The following is a 20,684-nucleotide window of genomic DNA, read 5'->3' as shown; positions in this document are numbered from 1 at the left end:
AGAAGGAAAAGAATAAAATAATAAATTGCACAATAGCCAAAATTTGGCTATAAAAATGCTGGCTCCCCTCATTTGTAAATCATCAAATTCTCTTCAATTTTTCTTCTTTATTTAAAGAGTATGGATTTGAGAATTTGGATGTATTGGAGTTTTGGACAGTGAGCTAAAATACTACAATACTTATAACTCCTTTTTCACTAGTAAATATTTTCCTTCTGTCTTTGCCTGTGGATATAGGCTAAAAGGTGAACCACGTAATTTTTTGTGTCCCTGTGTGATTCTATATCTCATGATTTCTCAATTTCACTTTAGTTGCGTGTCTGCTTCACCCATTAATTTCCCAATAGTGGTATCAGAGCTATTGGTTGTATTCTTTAGAGTTGGGGGTACTATTCATGTAAAGAGTATTGTTCACGTATATAGTACTGTTCACGTATACGTATTGTTCACGTATATGGTAATGTACATATATACGGTACTGTTCATGAGAAACGGTGGGAGCGATCCAAGAATTTTACAGTGCAAAGTAGGGAATAGTGGTGTGAATAAAGCAACTATGTGGTTTTGTACATGTCTAGGAAAGTTCTGTCACAAAGGTGATAAAAGTCTAAGGAGTCTGAGTTTTAAGAGGGACCGTTGTAACCCCTCTAGTCTTTCCTCGGAACTTTCCTGGTGTTCATTCTCACACATACTCACAACTATTTAAGATGGTACACTTGCTTGTGTGCAGTATTTATTAACAAAATGGCGACAAAGTATGACATTGAGAAATTCAACGGGAACTATTTCTCGTTGTGGAAAATAAAGATGAGGGCAATTTTAAGGAAAATAATTGCTTGGCAGCAATTGGAGAAAGGCTCATAGAGATAACTGATGATGACAAGTGGAATGAGATGGACGACAATGCTATTGCTGATCTACACTTGGCATTTGCAGATGGGGTATTATCCATTGTGGCGGAGAAAATAATAGCAAAGGAAATATAGGATACTCTCATAAAATTGTACAAGGCCAAGTCACTACACAACAAGATTTTCTTAAAAATGAGACTCTATGCTCTTCGAATGGCGGAATCTACATCGGTGACCGACCACATCAATACCTTGAAGACTCTATTTTCATAACTCACAACGTTGGGTCATAAAATAAAGGAAAATGAACGTGCAGAGCTTCTACTCCAAAGTCTACCTGATTCTTATATTTAACTCATCATCAACCTGACGAACAATAATTAAGCAAACAATCTAGTTTTTGACGATATTGCAGCCTCTGTATTAAATAAAGAAAACAGTCGAAAAAGTAAGAAAGACAAACAAGTAAGTTCGCAACAAGCAGAAGCGCTATCGATGACGAGAGGGAGATCAACGAAACGTGGCCCCAATGGGAGTCACAATAATGGTATATCAAAATCCAAAAGTAAGAAGAATGTTAAATGCTAATATTGTGGCAAGAAAGGGCACGTCAATAAAAAGTGTTGGAACAACCAGAAGAGAAAAGAGGGCAAAAAAATTGAGTTATCACATGCTCAAGGGTCTGTAGCAAGTACCTCGGATGATTGCGAAATTGGCAATAACTGTTTCAGAAGGCAGAAAATGGCTATCTGACGTCTAGCTTATAGACTTAGGAGCTATCTGGCACATGACCTCTTGGAGAGAATGGTTCCGCACATATGAACCTATCTCAGGAGGATCTTTATATATGGGAGATGATCATATCTTGGAGATCACTGGCATTGGTACTATCAAAATAAAAATGGTTGATGGTTTAATTAGCACAATTGGGGAGGTACGACATGTCAACGGCCTGAAGAAAAATTTATAGTCTTTGGGACAAATAGATAGTCATGGGTGAAAAACTTATATTGAAAATAGGATCATGAACATTACTAGAGGCGCGCTAGTATTGATGAAGGCAGAAAAGATAGGTGTTAATCTGTTCATGCTTAAAGTGGAAACACTACAGGAAGTTTATGCGTGTGTCGCATCAAATGGAGAAGAATCAACAATGATGTGACACTTTAAACTCAGTCACATGTCAGAACAAAGTTTGAAAATTCTCTCTGAGCGAAAATTACTTTCAGGGCTCAAATCGATGAATTTACCATTTTGCAAGCATTGTGTTACAAGTAAGCAGTATAGATTAAAGTTTAGCAGATCCACTATCAGAAGTAAATGCATTTTAGACTTGGTTTCACTCTGATGTTTTGGAATCGCCAAATATGTCCATGGGAGGTGCAAACTACTTGGTGACTTTCATTGATGATTATTCCAGGAGATGCTGGGCGTATCCAGTCAAGAAAAAGTCAAATGTGTTTTGAGTGTTTAAAGAGTACAAAGAGCAGGTCGAACTTGAATCCGGGAAAAGGATTAAGTGCTTGAGGACAGATAACGGTGGAGAGTATACAGATGGCGAGTTCTACTTTTTGTAAGAAAGTATGTATTCAAAAGCAGTTCATAGTAACATACAGTCCTCAATAAAATAGAGTGGCAGAGCGGATGAACATGACTCTTACAGAAAGAATAAGAGTTATGTTGAGGATTGTGGGTCTACCTAATTCATTTTGGACAGAAGCAGCCAAATGGCCTGTTATGTAATAAATTGGTCGCCATCCATACCAATTGGATTAAAGACTCCGATGGAGATGTAGACTGGAAAGCCAGCAGATTACTCTCACTTACATGCATTCGGATGTCCTGTGTACGTGATGTACAATGCCCAAGAAAGAGAAAAGTTGGATCCAAAATCTAGAAGATGTATCTTCTTGGGATATGTTGGTAGAGTAAAGGGGTATCATATGTGGGACCCCACTACCCACAAGATTGTCATCATTAAAGAATGAGAGATAAGGATGATAGCACTATAAAAGACAAGTCAGAGATTGTGCCGGTATATGTGAAAACTAATCTAGAAGATTCAGATTCTTCTGAAGCAGCACCAGAGCACGAGGAAAAAGAACCAATCGAGTTCAAGACTCCAGAAGTTCGTCGGTCAACTCGTGAGAGACGATCGCCAGTGTGGCACTTGGATTATGTCACAAAGATCAATGTTGCATACTGTCTTTTAACAGATGATGAAAAGCCATCAACTTTCCATCAAGCTTTAAACAGCTCAGATGTTGCTTTGTGGATGACAACAATACAAGAAGAAATTGAAGCTCTATATAAGAACAAAACATGAGAACTTGTACCACTACTACATGGAAGAAAAGCTATTGGTAATAAATGGGTCTACAAGATCAAATGTGATGGTAATGACCAAGTGAAGCGGTATCGTGCAAGATTGGTGGTGAAATGATATGCTTAGAAAGAAGGTATTAACTTGAACGAAATATTTTCTTCGGTGGTTCGACTCACGACAGTCAGAATACTCTTGGCAATGTGTGCTGCATTTGACCTACATCTAAAGCAGTTAAATATAAAAACTGTATTTCTTTATGAAGAACTTGAAGAAGAAATTTATATGCTCCAACCAGAAGGTTTTGCTGAAAAGGGAAAGGATAACTTGGTTTGCAGGTTGAACAAATCTCTACTACGGTCTCAAACAGGCGCCGAGGTGTTGGTATAAGAGATTTTATTCCTTCATCATGAGCCTTGGATACAACAAACTCAGTTTAGATCATTGTGCATATTACAAGAGGTTTGAAGATAATGATTTCATTATTTTGTTGTTTTACGTGGATGGCATGTTGGTTGCAGGCCCCAACAAAGATTGAGTCCAAGAATTGAAGGCATAATTGGTTAGGGAGTTTGAAATGAAGGACTTGGGACCAGCAAACAAGATTCTAGGGATGCAAATTCACTAAGACATAAATAACAGAAAGATTTGACTTTCTCAGAAGAACTACTTGAAGAAAATCTTGTGACACTTCAACATGCACGATTGTAAGCCAATCTCTATCCCACTTCTTGTTAATTTCAAATTATTCTCAAGTATGTATCCTAGCAATAAAGTAGAAATGAAGGAAATGTCTCAAGTACCGTATGCATTAGCAATGGGAAGTTTGATGTTCGCTATGATATGTATTAGACCAGACATTGCACAAGCAGTGGGAGTAGTCAGTCGATGCATGGTGAATTCTAGTGGAGAGCATTGGATAACTGTGAAGAGGATTCAGAGATATATTAGAGGAACCTCAGATGTTGCATTATGTTATGAAGAATCAGAGTTTACTGTCAGGGGTTATGTGGATTCAGATTTTATAGGAGACCTTGATAAAAAGAAATCCAATATTAGTTATGTGTTTACACTTGCATGAGTAACTGTAAGCTGGGTTTCAAAATTGCAGACCATTGTGGCTTTATCTACAATAGAAGCAGAGTACATGGCAGCTACACAAGCTTGCAAGGAAGCTATTTGGATACAAAGGTTATTGGAGAAGCTCGGGCACAAACAATAGAAAATTCATGTGTTTTGTGATAGACAGAGTGCCTTGCATATTGCAAGAAATCCAGCATTTCATTACAGGACAAAGCACATAGGGGTACAGTATCACTTCGTTTGAGAAGTAGTGGAAGATGAAAGTGTGGATTTACAGAAAAACCATACCAAGGAGAACCTAGCACCTGTTTTGACAAAACCGATCAATACGAGCAAGTTTCTCTGGAGTAGATTTGTTGGAAAAATTTTAAAATAAATGTGTCTTATGGTAAAGACATGTCCTATTAATTGTGCCTTATAAAAAAAGTATCTTTTTAGTAAATGATATAACTTTTCATGGCAACATTTCACTTAGAGATGCATCATTTCATGGTGACATTTCATTTGAAATGGTGATGGTTCAATTTGGACCATTGATTAAAATCAAATCTAGATCCAATGGCTATAAATGAAGGGGTATCATGAAAGATGATAATCCAAATAAGGGGGCACAAGTATATCTATAAATAGGGGTCATGTTTAAGCCATTTAGACATAAAATGACTGATCATGCACCACTCTTTTCTTAGCATTCCTTTCTAGTACGAATTTCAACACAAAACACCCATTTTTTTTGTGCATTCACATTCCAATATATTGTTTTCTACAGGAACAATATATTGTTTCTTGGCAGGCTTGCAACATTCAAGAGTATTCTGGTTTGCTTTCGTCGATGCACAACGCAAGCAAACAAACAAGTACTTCATTGTATCCTGGAGGCGTATTTGCTTAACCCATGTGCATCACTCAATTGGTGGGGGCAAATAACGTTTTAAGGAAAGCGACATTTGTAACGTGCCTTGAAGCACACAAAATTTCTACAGTTTTTTCCTACATACAGAGTTAGTTGTAAACACATTACTTTACATAATAAAGTTCCACCATTATTGTTGTATTTCTCTACATTTTCCATTCCCCACAATTTTACCACCAATAATTTTAAGACGTTATTTCTGCAACAATGGCACCAAGTTCATCTCTTCGACAATTCGCAGTAGATTTTGTCAAATTGGAGCGGTTCGATGGTGGCAACTTTATTCGTTGGCAGAAAAAGTTGCATTTCTTGTTGACAAGCCTCAATGTGGTCTATGTTCTCACAATACCAAAGCCTCAAGAACGTGAGGATGAGACATTAGGGGAAACCAGAGTGCGACATAAGTGGGAGCAAGATGACTATGTGTGTAAGGGACACATTTGCAATGCCATGTCTGATACTTTGTTTGATCAATATCACAACAAACCTACAACAAAAGAGATATGGGACTCATTAGAGGCTAAGTACATGATGGAAGATGCCACAAGTAAGAAATTCTTGGCTTCTAAATTTTTTAATTATAGAATGGTTGATAATAAACTTGTGGTTGAACAATATAATGAGATTTTGCATATTCTTGATCAATTCAACCAACATAACATGAAAATGGATGAGTCTATTATTGTCTCTTAAATTATTGATAAACTTCCTCCCTCTTGGAAAGACTATAAGAAAAGTCTTAAACATAGCAAAGAGGAAATTAGTCTGGATGGCTTAGGCCAAAGTCTTCGTATTGAAGAGGAACTCAAGCTTAATAGTCTTGAGGATCAGACTACTACATCCTCTAAAATTAATGTCGTAGAGGAAGGGAAGGAGTTTAAGCATTCTAATCACCCTAAGAATAATCAAAAGAGAAAGTTTAATTCCAAAGAGAATCAAAACAATAAGAAGAAAAAGAAGGGTACATGCCACCACTGCGGAAAACCTGGCCACTTCAAAAGAGATTGTCGACTTCTGAAAAAACAAAAGGAAGTTTCGAACACAAATTTTGTGGCCATGATATCTGAGATTAATGCTCTTGAAGATGATAATGCATGGTGGATAGATTCTGGTGCAACTAAGCATGTATGCAAGGATCGTAGCCTTTTCAAATCTTATAAAGCAATGGATGATGGAAGTGTTCTTTACATGGGAAATTCCTCCACTGCAATAGTTAAATGGAAAGGCAATGTGCAACTAGAGTTTACTTTTGGAAAAACTTTAAACTCTTACTGATGTTTATCATGTTCTTAAAGTTAGGAAAAACCTTGTATCTGGTAGCCTTCTTAATAAGTTTGGCTTCAAACTTGTTTTTGAGTCAAACAAATTTTTATTATCTAAGGGTGGTACCTTTGTTGGGAAATGATACATGTATGAAGGAATATTTAAACTCAATATCAATAATATAAATGTTTCTTCTGCTTATATGGTTGATTCATTATCTTTGTGGCATAATCGTTTAGGACATGTGAATATTAGAAGATTGCATGATATGGGAAATTTAGAGTTAATTCCTAAGCATGAAAATGATATGCATGAAAAATGTAAAGTATGTGCACAGACTAAAATCACAAGATCTCTTTTTCCAAAAATTGAAAAAACATCTTCTTTATTGCATTTAATTCATAGCGATGTGTGTGATATGCATAGTAATCCTTCTAAATATGGTAAAAAAATATTTTGTAACATTTATTGATGATTTTTCAAAATATTGCTATGTGTATTTATTACATTCTAAAAATCAAGTGTTAGAAAAATTTAAAACTTATAAAAATGAAGTTGAGAATTTTTGTGACACTAAAATTAAATGTCTTAGAAGTGATAAAGGAGGTGAATATGCTTTTTCTGAATTTTGTGAATCTGTTGGCATTGTACATGAAACTAGCACTGTATATACTCCACAACAAAATGGCGTAGCTGAAAGGAAAAATAGGACATTAATAGAAATGGTTAATGCTATGCTTTTTAATGCTGGGCTTGGTAAAGGTTTTTAAGGTGAAGCTATTTTAACTGCATGTCATATCTTAAATAGAGTGCCTAATAAGAAAACAAAGGTAACCCCATATGAATTATGGAAAAAGAGAAAGCCTAATCTTTCTTATCTAAGAGTTTTGGGTTTGTCGAGCCATTATAAGACTACCAAAACCTAAGATAAAGGAGAAAGGGGCATTGAATGCATATTCTTGAGATATGCTGAGCATAGTAAAGCTTATAGGTTTCTTGTAACAGAACCTAATAGCTTTGTTGAGATCAATACTATAGTGGAATCTAGAGATACAATATTATATGAAAATAGATTTTCCACTATACCAAAAAGTATTGATTCTCAAGAGAATGATAAACAAATAGAAATTGGTCAAAAGCGTGATGCTAATAATGAGCAAAATCATTTGAAAAGAAGTAAAAGAATAAGGACTATAAAATCTTTTGGACCAGATTTTATAGTCTATTTAGTTGAAGGGACAAGAGACTCACAATCAAAACAGACCATGATCACATCTACTATAGAGTCTGATCCCCTCACCTATGAAGAAGCAATGAAGTCTCAAGATGCTGCTTTTTGGAAAGAGGCCATTAATGATGAAATGGACTCTATTGTGGGTAATAAGACTTGAAAATTAGTTGATTTACCACCTGGCTCTAATCCTATAGGTTGTAAATGGATTTTCAAAAAGAAGAAGAAAGTTGATGGAACAATTGAAAGATTTAAAGTAAGACTAGTAGCAAAAGGCTTTACACAAAAAGAAGGCCTTGATTATTTTGATACTTATGCACCTGTTGCAAGAATTGCTACTATTAGAGTCTTGATTGCTTTGGCTTCAATTTATCAATTTGAAATCCATCAAATGGATGTAAAAACAGCTTTCTTAAATGGAGAATTAGATGAGGAAATTTACATGAAACAACCAGAAGGGTTTGTTATGCCAGGACAAATAAAGTTTGTAAACTAGTCAAGTCTTTATATGGTCTTAAACAAGCTCCAAAGCAGTAGCACGAAAAGTTTGACAAAGTGATTGTCTCAAATGGATTTAATATTCATGAATCTGATAAATGTGTCTATAGCAGATTCAATGGAAATAAAGGTGTGATTATTTGTTTATATGTAGATGACATGTTAATTTTTGGTACTGATAGTGAGAGCATTGAACTCACTAAATTATTATTGTCATCTAATTTTGATATGAAAGGCATGGGACTTGCTGATGTCATTTTGGGGATTAAAATTATAAAAAATGAGAATGGCCTAGTCTTGACCCAATCACATTATATTGAGAAAATTTTAAAGAAATTTAATTATTATGATTGTAAGTCTGTGTCAACACCTTTTGATTCAAACATAAGACTGTATCCTAACACTGGCAGATCAGTATCTCAATTAGAATATGCATGTATTATTGGGTGTCTTATGTATGCGATGACTTGTACTAGGCCTGATATTGCTTTTGCTATTTGAAAGCTCAGTAGATATACTAGTAATCCAAGCCAAGCACACTGGCAAGCAGTGTACAAAATTCTAAAATATTTAAAACGTACAATGGATTATGGTATATACTACACTGGATATCCTTCAGTTTTGGAAGGATTTTCGAATGCTAGTTGGATTACTGATCGAGATGATCATACATCCACAAGTGGTTGGATTTTTAATCTTGGTGGAGGAGCTATTTCATGGGGATCAAATAAGCAAACTTGTATAGCAGACTCCACCATGGCTGCATAATTTGTAGCTTTGGCTTCATGTTGTAAGGAAGCTGAATGGTTAAGGAATTTGCTTATAGAAATTCCTATTTGGCCTAAACTAATGCCTCATGTATCTATTCACTGTGATAGTGAGACAACTTTATCAAGAGCATATAGTCAAATCTATAATGGAAAGTTTAGGCACATTGGTCTAAGACATAGTTATGTAAGACAATTACTTACAGATGAAGTAATCACAATTGACTTTGTGAAATCATGCCAAAATTTGGCAGACCCCTTAACTAAAGGCCTTGCAAGGGATATTGTATTTAAAACTTCTAAGGGGATGGGACTGAAGCCAGCATCATCTTATCACCAATGATGGAAACTCAACCCAACACTTGAAATATCAAGATCTTGGGTTCAATGAGCAAAAGTACATCATATGTTGTGATAGCAAGCACTATAATATTTTTAGATGCGTCCTAAAGGTTAGTGCTTGATACCTGTAACATATGGGAAAGGTTAATCTAGTTAGCTTTTAATAGACTTATAAATGTTTTAGTTACAGGGACATTCTAGATAAGTCTACCTATGTGAGTGTAAGAGGTGGTGCCGCTTCCTATGTAACTTGGCTGGTTACTAAAGCGCTCATGAAAACAGGATATAGACACAGGGCCAATCCACGTGTCGGCTAAGGAATACTTGAGAATTTAAAAAACTTATGTGTGAGATATATCCAGTTAGTCGATTAAGGTCGCTGGTTCAAAGCTTGCCTACCATGCCACCTTGATTAACTTTGATGTATTGTCACTAAGTGAAGGTTCAAGTCCAAAAGACACCTTCATCTGTGCAAGATAATTTTTCAAAATTCATTTATTTTGAAAATGGTGGGAGATTGTTGGAAATTTTTCAAAATAAATGTGTCTTATAGTAAAGACATGTCCTATTAATTGTGCCTTATAGAAAAGTATCTTTTTACTAAATGATATAACTTTTCATGGCAACATTTCACTTAAAGATACATCATTTCATGGTGACATTTCATTTGAAATGGTGATGGTTCAATTTGGACCATTGATTAAAATCAAATCTAGATCCAATGGCTATGAATGAAGGGGTATCATGAAAGATGATAACCCAAATGAGGGGGCACAAGTATATCTACAAATAGGGGTCATGTTTAAGCCATTTAGACATAAAAATGAATGATCATACGCCACTCTTTTCTTAGCATTCCTTTCTAGTATGAATTTCAACACAAAACACCCATTTCTTTTGTGCATTCACATTCCAATATATTGTTTTCTACAGGAACAATATATTGTTTCTTGGCAGGCTTGCAACATTCAAGAGTATTCTGGTTTGCTTTCGTCGATGCACAACGCAAGCAAACAAACAAGTACTTCATTGTATCCTGGAGGCGTATTTGCTTAACCCATGTGCATCACTCAATTGGTGGGGGCAAATAACGTTTTAAGGAAAGCGACATTTGTAACGTGCCTTGAAGCACACAAAATTTCTGCAGTTTCTTCCTACATATAGAGTTAGTTGTAAACACATTACTTTACATAATAAAGTTCCACCATTATTGTTGTATTTCTCTACATTTTCCATTCCCCACAAGTTTACCACCAACAAGATCCTCTTGTGGCCTAACAGAGACGTAAGCAACATGACAATGGCGAAACATAAATGATGGTGTAGAGATTGATTGGTTCCCAATCTAATCTCTAAGTGGGAGAATGTCAAAAAGTAAAGCGGTGGGGACTGTTAGTGCACCACCGCAAAGGCAAAAGAAAGAAGACAAAAGAGGAAGAAGAACAAAAGGAAAGAGAATGAAGAAAAAAGGGTGCCGCACTGAAGAAGGAAAATAATAAAATAATAAATTGCACAGTAGCCAAAATTTGGCTATAAAAACGCTAGCTCCCCTTATTTGTAAATTATCGAATTCTCTTTAGTTTTTCTTCTTTATTTAGAGAGTAGTGATTTGAGAGTTTGGGTGTATTGGGGTTTTGGACAGTGAGATAAAATACTACAATACTTGTAACTCTTTTTTCACTAATAAATATTTTCCTTCAGTCTTCGCCCATGGATGTAGGCTAAAAAGCAAATCACGTAATTTCTGGTGTCCCTGTGTGATTCTGTGTCTCATTATTTCTCAATTTCACTTTAGTTGTGTATCTGCTTCACCCATCAATTTTGCAACATTTGGTAGGCTGCACAAACCTGAACTGCATAATAAAAATAATATGTTGGAAACTGTTAAAGAGATAGACTGATGACAGAGCATTAATAGAAATAGGATAAAATCAGTATTGATTTATCTTGTTTTACAGTAAGTGAGTAAACGACACTAATTTTATCTAACTTCTAAATAAAAAAAAGAGTTCGACAGGTAAATGAACATTTTATCCTTATGATCTCAACGGAAAATGTTTCAATGATGCACATAACAAACTTGTGGACATCTGATAAGTTCCACAGGAATTATTAAATAATTAGGCGAAGGGCTGATAATTTTTCTTATTTGTATCATGCATGGTAACTGATTGAACTGATGAAGTCTCTTAGTATGGTAGAAGAAATATTTGAGGTTTGAATATGTTCAAATTAGAGTTGCGAAAGAACTCCATTGATTTTACATTTGTTGGGATCAAAGTATTTACCCATTGGTCTAGTTTATGAAGTAACTAGCAGATTCTTTGTAGTAACAGATGATTCCGATCTGACGAAACATTTATAGCGTACACATATGTTAGGATGATATGACACATCCAAAATTGCTTGAATTTGGATTAATATCTAACATTCTATTTACACATAATTTATCCCGGAGCAAAGAAAGATACATTCATACATTCAAAAGGTCAATGATTTTTCACCAGTCAAATTTAAGTTATTAGTTGGATAATTATTTTGTGGATTCATGGAGTATGATGTAGAACATGCTTAATGCTTATTATTTTCAGACTTGTAATTTTGAATTAAAGCTCTATTTAAATATTGATGTTATTCAATAAAAAAATTATTATTTTTGCAACTTGAAAGTTGTATTTAAGAATTTATTGGTTTCTCGAATAACTAATATTTATTCGAAAGTATGGATTTTCTTGAATTAGTCCAATTTATCCTCTTTTTTTTTCAGTTTCATTTGATTTCTCCTTATAAACTTTAATGTTCGTGACATTCAGAATCAGAACTAATAATTAAAGAGCAAATCCTTACAATGGAGCAAAGACTATAGAGGATTCAGAAGATGATGGAGGCTATGATTCTTGAACAGAAGGAACTTACCAAGAAATTATTGTGCAAAATGAATGAAATATCAGCAACATGGGGATGCAAGGTTAATCTCCTCTTTTTTTTTTTTTTTCAGTTTCATTTGATTTCTCCTTATAAACTTTAATGTTCGTGACATTCAGAATCAGAACTAATAATTAAAGAGCAAATCCTTACAATGGAGCAAAGACTATAGAGGATTCAGAAGATGATGGAGGCTATGATTCTTGAACAGAAGGAACTTACCAAGAAATTATTGTGCAAAATGAATGAAATATCAGCAACATGGGGATGCAAGGTTAAACTCATCTGGCCATTTTATCAAACATGTGGAAGAAATTCTTGGTCTATGGTTGAAGTACAATGTCTCCAACGAAGTGACAATTTGGCAATTGCAGCGCATGATGGAGGTGTTAAACAATGCAACGAAGTAGTGGCATCATTGAAGAAAAATCAAAAAGTCAATATTTAAAAGGTTCAAGTTTTCTCTTACAAGTCAAATGTGACTTTGAATTAAAGGTCTATTTAAAGCTGGATATTATCCAAAGCTAAAATGCCTAGCTACAGTGATGATAAATCATTTGTCAATCAAGGGCCAAAATTAAAGGTGATGAAAATTATTGATTCAAGCTAGGATCTTCAAAAGAGGTTCAAGGCATCACTACATCTCATTATAAATTGGAAACTAAGGAGAAGACAAATTATTTTCATCTACCCCTGAGGTCAAGGGTATTTCTAAGGGGGAAGAAATGTTATGATATTTCAAAATTAATATTTGTTATCAGTTATGTACTTTATGTTTTAAGTATAGTGGCTTTTAATAAGTCAAATTTAAGTTGTTAGTTGATTCCTTGTTTTGCAGATTCATAGGGCACGAAGTAGAACATGCTTAATGCTTGCTATGTTTTAGCCAGTAACTTTGAACTAAAACTCTATTTAAAACTTGATATTATCCAATTGTCCTGAGTATTATTGTTTTTGCAATTTGAAAGTTGCATTTAGTAATTTATTGCTTTCTCCAATAATTAATATTTATTTGGAGGTTTGAGTTTCCTTAAATTTACACCTAATTTTTTAGTTTCATTTGATTTCTCCTTATAAACTTTAGTAGTCATATCGACCATAAAATTGAAGTCCTGATGCACCCAAATCTGTAGAAAATAAACTATAAGAAGAAAGGCTCAAATTTAGAAGAAGAAGAACATAAAATTAAGATAAGCTAAGACAATGTTGCAGTGGCATTATTGATCTTCATGGCCACCAGCAGTCCATCACAGTTTCTGAACACACAGAATTTTCTGCAATTCATCTGGTCGACAAGGAATCGCCAGGGCTCCTTCCTGAGAGAACCCGAATTCTTCTTCAGCTTGCTTCAACAGCTTCAAGATCTCTGGATGATTAAGATAGGCCAATGCGATAACGAACCTTCTCGATTCCCAGCCTTTAGTTGCTATTACCACAAAGTGACCTTCCTTCACCTTTACTGGTGGGGGAGTACTTAACAGCTTTTCCAGAATGAACCTCAGCATTCTAATGCTTCCTTTCTTCAATCCTTCAAAGTTTATAGCCTTAGCCATTATTAAAATGTAAAGCGAAGTTACCAGTCTATTGAGTTTCTTACATAAGAGTACTGGCGCTACATTTATATAGGCATTTTGAGCCTGAAAGAAGATGGCAGCTGGGAACAAAATACAGAAAAAAGTGTATAACAATGGGACCGTTACATGTGATGCTTTTATCAACATTCAATTTAGTATCTCCATCTTTGATCAAATTTAGTCATTTCACTATCCAATACCTAATAAAATGGGGTGTGCAGAAACACTTTGTACGGACGACAGAACAAAAGGTGCTGATGAGAAACATCCGTTTTATTCATCCTCCTGTCATCATGGCCAAGTTGAGACGTTAAGTAATAAACAGTAGTGCAGTTTTATGATACTACTGATTGGTTAATTACTAGCAGCACGCTGAAGTTTGAGATTTGATCCTTGCAGCATCTCACATTTCAACAACTCATTAACACAATGCTAAAGTAGTTTCGGGTTTAACTTTCAGAAATCAGGTCATTAAAATGAGAATACTCACCCCTATTAAAGAGTTTACAATATAAATACAGTATCAAATACATTTCTTTACAACCAACTAATCTTAGCAGTAGAATAAAGGCAACACCTCACCTTGTCCTAGGACATGGATTCATGTGCAGAATATGCCCCAGTTTGCATATGATGGTGGCTGCAGCTGGTTAAATATGCCCAGGCAACCAAACTGGGACCATGCATGTGTGGGTGCATTTCATGTGAATGAAGTAGCAGATTGCTTTGATAAAAATATTCATCAAGTAAAGGAACGGAGCAGAGACAAGATATGTAGTATCCTGGCTATATAAAATTGCATATCCAACATATAGTAACCAACAGATCACATCTCAGCTACAAAACCGTATATATAACTAACGGGCATTTCTACCCTTTCTCACTTGGATAGATGAACATATGATAGTAAACACCTGAAAACAGAAACGAACTAGCAGAAGCAAAATACTCGACTTAATGTTAAGATAAATTTACAGAATAAACTTCATATGTTTACTATGGAGAAATCATCGTCACATCCAATCTTTCCGGTTCTCAAGAATCCTCTGGAGTTCATTAGGCCCACAAGGGATAACAAGAACTCCTTCCTGTTTAAACCCAAATTCCTCCTCAGCCAGCTTCAACAACTTCAAGAACCCTGGATGAGCTAGATAATCCAACTCAATGATGAACCTCTTCAGCTTACCATCATTGAAGGTGTGAACCACAAAATGTCCCTCTTTCACATCCTCCGGCAAATCATCATCTTCACTTGTCGCAACAAAATTTGAGCTGCTTGGTGATATAAGCAGAATTCTCATTAGTACCTTCCTAAAAAGCCTCAGCATAAAAAAACCTCCTCTCCTCATTCTCAATTAAACACTATGGCAGCTTATTGAGGTTATTAAGTTTTTCTTGCACTAATCACCCAACAAGGTACTATTTATACATAGATTGCAGAAATACTCAAGATGAAATGTGGAGACCAAATTTCTGAATTAAGTACGTTAGACAAGTGCATATGGGCTCACCATAACGTATTTAACATAATTTTTGATGGATCACTTTCAGTGTTTCTGTTTCAGTGCAAAAATTGATTACTTAAATTTCTGGCCAAAAATGTACACTATAAGAGACAAGTCTTCACTCTAACGTCAATTATCCGAAGGGTTCATATTCACAGGCACTTAGATTACGATGGAATAAGTAAATGTCTTCTCTTGCGGTGAAAAATAAGCATGCTCAAATGTAGTCTATCATCAATTGAACCAACAGAAAAAGAACTACCTAGCAAGCATATAATAAGGACAAAAACTCCATGGTTGAATTCTGACTCTCTAAGAAGAATGGATGCAAAGACATATTCACCAGGTCATCTCTACATACAGTCTCTTTTAAAATTGTCACTCATGCATACAGTACCTGCTGAACATATTTCAGAAGGCTTTCAATAAAAGTATTTAATGATGTCTTTGAGGTAAATCAGAAAGTTAGCTGTATGGATTGACAATTTTTAAATGAAACTGGCAAGTTCCAGTCCCAGTAATCTTCGGAATAGTAGAGACCAAATAATCCAACGTAAACACTCATGCCATAACTAATTTAATTATAAGGAATAAATACCCAGGAGCTTGCTAATATCAGTTATCTCATGGAACTTAGAAGCCATTTCCTTGGTCAGACTCAATCATGAAAGTATTGTATACAGACAAACATAATGTGCTTGCAGATGTTATTAACTAGCCAAAAGTTCAAAACTTATACCCAAGCAGAATGATTTATAATGAAACAACTCCTACTCTTTGCAGCATATTGTAGGTAATGGTCACACATCCACACCAGCTTTTCTCGGACAGTGAGTTGAAGAAGCAAGTGCGATACCTGGTAAAGGAAATGAAATGCTGATCCTTAGAACTGCCAAGCAATTAATAGCTGAAAATTCAAGTCCCCCAATAGCTACTTTCAACCTCAACTTAAAGGGAGATCATAAACTTTCTTAATTGATGTCAACTTTGTGAAAACAGTCATTGCAACAAAACCGAGATTTTCTTCAAGCATCAGACTGGAAACAAATTATAGTAACGCCTTGATTCTTCAAAAAAATAACAATAGCTGAACATGAATTTATTTTTTTGGGAAATTATACATCAGCTAAATCCTAGAAACCATTCTACTCACTATCCTAATTTTGGTGATCCCCTTAGCTACTAGGGTTAAACGGCTACTTTGTGGGAGCAAAAATAAGAGCCCTCTGTACTGATCATTTTACACCTAAACTAATGACAGTTCAGTTGTGCATTATGAGCTATTAGTAGGACAGTTCACAAATCACTAATAAGCAGACCTTCACACAAAATTAAGTGAGCTTGCATAATTGTGTTAGCAATTCCGCCTTCATCTAGTTTTCATCACCTTAAATGTGTTTCAGTTAACTTCTAGTAAGATGACAGTAGCACAGCATCCTCAGTTTGACCCAACATAACTAGATATTGACCATACTTGTGCACATCAACCAGAAATGAAAAGCAAAAAGAAGACACCTATTCATAATAAAAACAACAATAAATATTAATACAGAAAAAAATAAGCTTCTGTGCATTATTGTTGTTTGAAAAGGACCCTGCATCATTATTGCAGTGGTGAAAAAAAACACTACACAACGTTACCCAATGAACTGTAAAAAATCTTTTTAAATGCCCAAACATTACACATGTATGCATCCACACACAAACCACACAGATAGATAAAAAGAATGTCTAATTTAAGATCTAAACAATTGTATGGGTAGCATTTGAAAATAAATTAGTTATATAGAGGCCTTTTGCATAATAAGATAAGCTTGATCCAGCTACAGTTGATAAGCTTGATCCAGCTACAGTTGATCCTAACCTTGTGCTTGCATGTTTTGCACTGAGAGATACATACAACTCCAAAAACTAATCAAAGCAATAGACTGTTCAGTTCTTGCACAGATAAAAGAACTTCATTTTCACTGCATTAGATTCAAAACAACCAGGGTTCCACAAAGTGGCTCGAGTTCAATCAGAATGTTGTTTGTTTGACTAATGTATGTCAATTAAGCATACAAATCGATGAAAATGAATGCATCATAAAGATTGGAGGATTATTTACAGAGTACTGTATTCCAATCAGAACTTTTTCAGTGTGATGTAAAACTTGATACACAGGAGAAGCTGGGTTGACATAGTCCAGCAGGATAAAAAATGATCACAGATACATTAGATATAATTGCTCAAGAAAGTTTATTGTGATACTTGAAATAAGATGGCAGCTGGGAACACAGTAATGAAAAAGATTTAACAATGGGACCATTACATGAGATGCTTTCATCAGTAAATTTAGTATCACCATCTTCTCTGATCAAATTTAGTTGTACCCCTTTCCAATACCTGATAACATGGGGTCTACAGAAACATTTTATATGGATGACAGGACAAAAAGTACAAATGGAAAAAGTATGTTCTCTTCATCCTCCTGCCATCTCATGTCTTCTCACCCCCAACTAGACATGGAAGCAGTAAACTAAATAGTTCTGTAGTTTTAATTCCTAGCAGCATGCACAAATATAAAATTTGATTCTTACTAGTTACTATAAGGGCATGCCTTAAAAAAACTCATTTTTCACACAACTCAAAACCATTTGACAAAAGCAATGCTGGGATTAACTTTATAAAATTGAGTCATTAAAATTAACAGTAAATTACCTATCAAAGCCCCTTTCTAAGAGTTTACAAGAATCCAGTACTAAATACATTTCTTTACCACCAGGTCTCAGCAATAGAATAACGGCAATCCTTCACCTTCACCGTCTGCTCCAAGAACAAGGATCCATGTGCAGCATATACCCCAGTTTGCATATGATGGTGCCTGGAGCTGCTAAAAATACACTAAGACTACTAAGTTGGGACCATGCATGTGGCTGCATTTCCTATCATTTAGATGTGTCTTTGATAGCACATAAATGATGTGGTCCATCTGATGAAAAATATTCCAGAAGTAAAAGACCAGAATTGACTGCAGAGATAAGATATCAAGTACCACGGAGCAGGGATTTTATTACAAAAACCAACAAAAGAAACCCAAGAGAACAAGAAGAAATAGCTATGTCAATATTCATCTCCAGTACCCAAAAATATCACATCACAACTTCGCAACATTACAGAAAATTATTTCACATATGTGTACCCTTTATACATCGATAGATGAACGTTTGATGATAACACTTGGAAACAGAAAAGAAGCTAACAGAAGAAAAATACTTAACAAAATGTTAAGATAAATTCACAAATTAACTATACATATTTACATAAATGACAAGAACTCCCAAATAAACTGTATCATATGGAGAAGCCACTGTCACATCCAGTCTTTTAGGTTCTCAAGAATAAAAAATACTTAACAAAATGTGAAGATAAATTCACAAATTAACTATACATATTTAAATAAATGACTAGAACTCCCAAATAAATTGTATCATATAGAGAAGCCACTGTCACATCCAATCTTTTAGGTTCTCAAGAATCCTCTGGAGTTCCTTAGACCCACAAGGGATAGCAAGAACTACCAGTTGTGAATTTATTCAGCTCACCATCATCAAAGGCGTGAACCAAAAAAATGTCCCTTTTTCACATCCTCCGGCAAATCATTTAAATCATAACTATAAGCAGCTGCAGCAGTTGTCATAACAAAATTTGAGCACCTTGGAGGTATAAAGAGAATTTTTATTAGTACCTTCCCAAAAGTCCTCAGCATCAGAAAACCTCCTTTCATTTTTCTCACTAACTTAGTTAAACAACATAAAGCAGCTTAATAAGACTATAAAGTTTTTCTTGCACAATCATCCTACAAGGTATGAAGTAAGTTAGACAAGTGCATGCGGGCTCACAATAATGTAATTAACATAATTTTTGATGTCTCGCTTTCAGTGTTTCTATTTCAGTACAGAGATACATGACCTAAATTTCTGGCCACCACTGCACGCTATATGAGCTAAGTCTTCTCTCTAAAGTCAATATCTAGAGGGTACAAATTCACTTGCACTTTGAAAAATGGAACACATCTACCTCCTCCACGTTATAACCTATAGATTGCCGAGGAATTAGTAAACATCTTCTCTAAGGGCGAAAAACGAGCATGCTCGAATGCAATCTATCATCAATTACACAAAAAAAGGACTAACTGGCCAGCTGGTAATAATAGCCCTAATAACTTTGCAGTTGAATTCCAACTTAGTGAGAAGAAAGAAAGCAAAGACAGAATTACCTGGTCATCTCTCCATACACTTTCTTATATCACCGATTCAAATGAGGTAACAGCTGAACATATTTGAAGAAGCTTCACCGGTTGATAGATACCTCTAAGTCCATGAAAGCATTTAATGATGTCTTTGTGCTAAATCGAGAGTGATAATTTTGCAGATGAATTTGCAAGTTTGAGTGCTACTAACATCCAGAATAGAAAAGACCAAACGATGAGATTGAGGATAAATCAGTCACAAGCATATGGGATAAGACATATTCAGATCTTATTTATGTTCTCATTGGATACATCATAAGAATTCAAGCAAAGAAATTCAAAAAAACGCTTAATGAATTGATTCAAAGAACTTATGCTTAATTAAATTTGTGGAGATCCGTTAAATAAATCGCACATAATAAATGCATAATTTATACTCTTAAAATTTTCAAATAATAATTTCCATGACATCAGGAAGTTCGCTTGCAAATTATAGCGATAAAATATATATATATATTTTTTAAATACTTTTTTATTTGAAAAATATATTACTTTTATTTTTGGATACTTTTTTTCGTTTCTTCGGGAAGTTAGTAGAGAAACAAATCAGTTATTTTTCTTTTAATTGCCTAATTTTTATTTTAATTGATGTAAGACATTTAAATCGATTAAGATTCTGATTTAATTTAAATTCTTTCTTATTTACTTTATATTAATATTCTAATTTGACTTATATTATTCTTTCCTTATTTACTTTATAGTTTGATTTTGGTTTAAAATTTATTTCTAAAAATTCTTGTAACTAACCATACATAATGTACTCACATCCAATAAACAGAGACATATCAGTTTTGATATAATTGGTGAGAGAGTTAATTTTCTTTAATTCTTAACAAACTCTTTAAACTTATCGAATTTTCGTAGCGTTCAAACTCTTCACTCGTCAATCAATTTATGCATAACTAATTGTAGCGTCCTCAATCAGATTATCCATAACCAATTGTGACGTCCTCACCTATCAAGATTCGTGCTTTTATTGAGCATCGAGTAGCGGTTCCATTTTTTTTTTATTTATAAGAAAGATTTAACTTTCATTAAAGAAACTTTGAAATGTCAGACATAATGTGATAGGGCATTCACCCTTCCATGCACAACTTTCCCGATTAGCTAAGGCTATT

At 34.7% G+C, this 20,684-nt stretch overlaps 1 protein-coding gene across 7 annotated transcripts; it reads right to left on the bottom strand.

Moving 5' to 3' along the window:
• Window positions 1-13,796: 13,796 nt before the first annotated feature.
• On the bottom strand, window positions 13,797-19,981 carry LOC102608016 (protein SMALL AUXIN UP-REGULATED RNA 10-like). 7 transcript variants are annotated; one of them, XR_008055784.1, is made up of 6 exons: window positions 19,534-19,981; window positions 17,976-18,970; window positions 16,015-16,131; window positions 14,353-15,042; window positions 13,971-14,055; window positions 13,836-13,850 (listed from the first exon to the last, which is right to left on the bottom strand). XR_008055784.1 is itself a non-coding variant. In XM_025093982.1 (3 exons), exons 2-3 carry the CDS (start codon window positions 18,126-18,128, stop codon window positions 14,784-14,786), a joined length of 354 nt encoding a protein of 117 aa, XP_024949750.1. In that variant the 5' UTR covers window positions 18,129-18,970; window positions 19,534-19,981; the 3' UTR covers window positions 14,544-14,783. The 7 variants fall into 7 exon arrangements, 3 of the variants coding, with proteins under 3 accessions (XP_024949750.1, XP_052299531.1, XP_006494415.1); XR_008055785.1 differs by having other exon boundaries at window positions 18,034-18,970; XR_008055786.1 differs by lacking the exon at window positions 16,015-16,131.
• Between the last annotated feature and the right edge of the window lie 703 nt (window positions 19,982-20,684).

Source organism: Citrus sinensis, chromosome 6 (assembly GCF_022201045.2).
Source record: "Citrus sinensis cultivar Valencia sweet orange chromosome 6, DVS_A1.0, whole genome shotgun sequence".
Lineage (NCBI taxonomy): Eukaryota > Viridiplantae > Streptophyta > Magnoliopsida > Sapindales > Rutaceae > Citrus > Citrus sinensis.
Note: the sequence above shows the minus strand (reverse complement) of the source record. Positions and strands in the feature narration are given on the sequence as shown.

What these genes read in the sequence shown, in the direction of transcription:
- LOC102608016 (XM_025093982.1), bottom strand. Translation starts at nt 18,128, where the DNA reads ATGCAAACTGGGGTATATGCTGCACATGGATCCTTGTTCTTGGAGCAG. An exon ending in TCTATTGCTGAGACCTGGTG is followed by an intron (nt 15,043 to 18,033) that starts GTAAAGAAATGT and finishes ATCACCAAGCAG; the next exon opens with CTCAAATTTTGTTGCGACAA.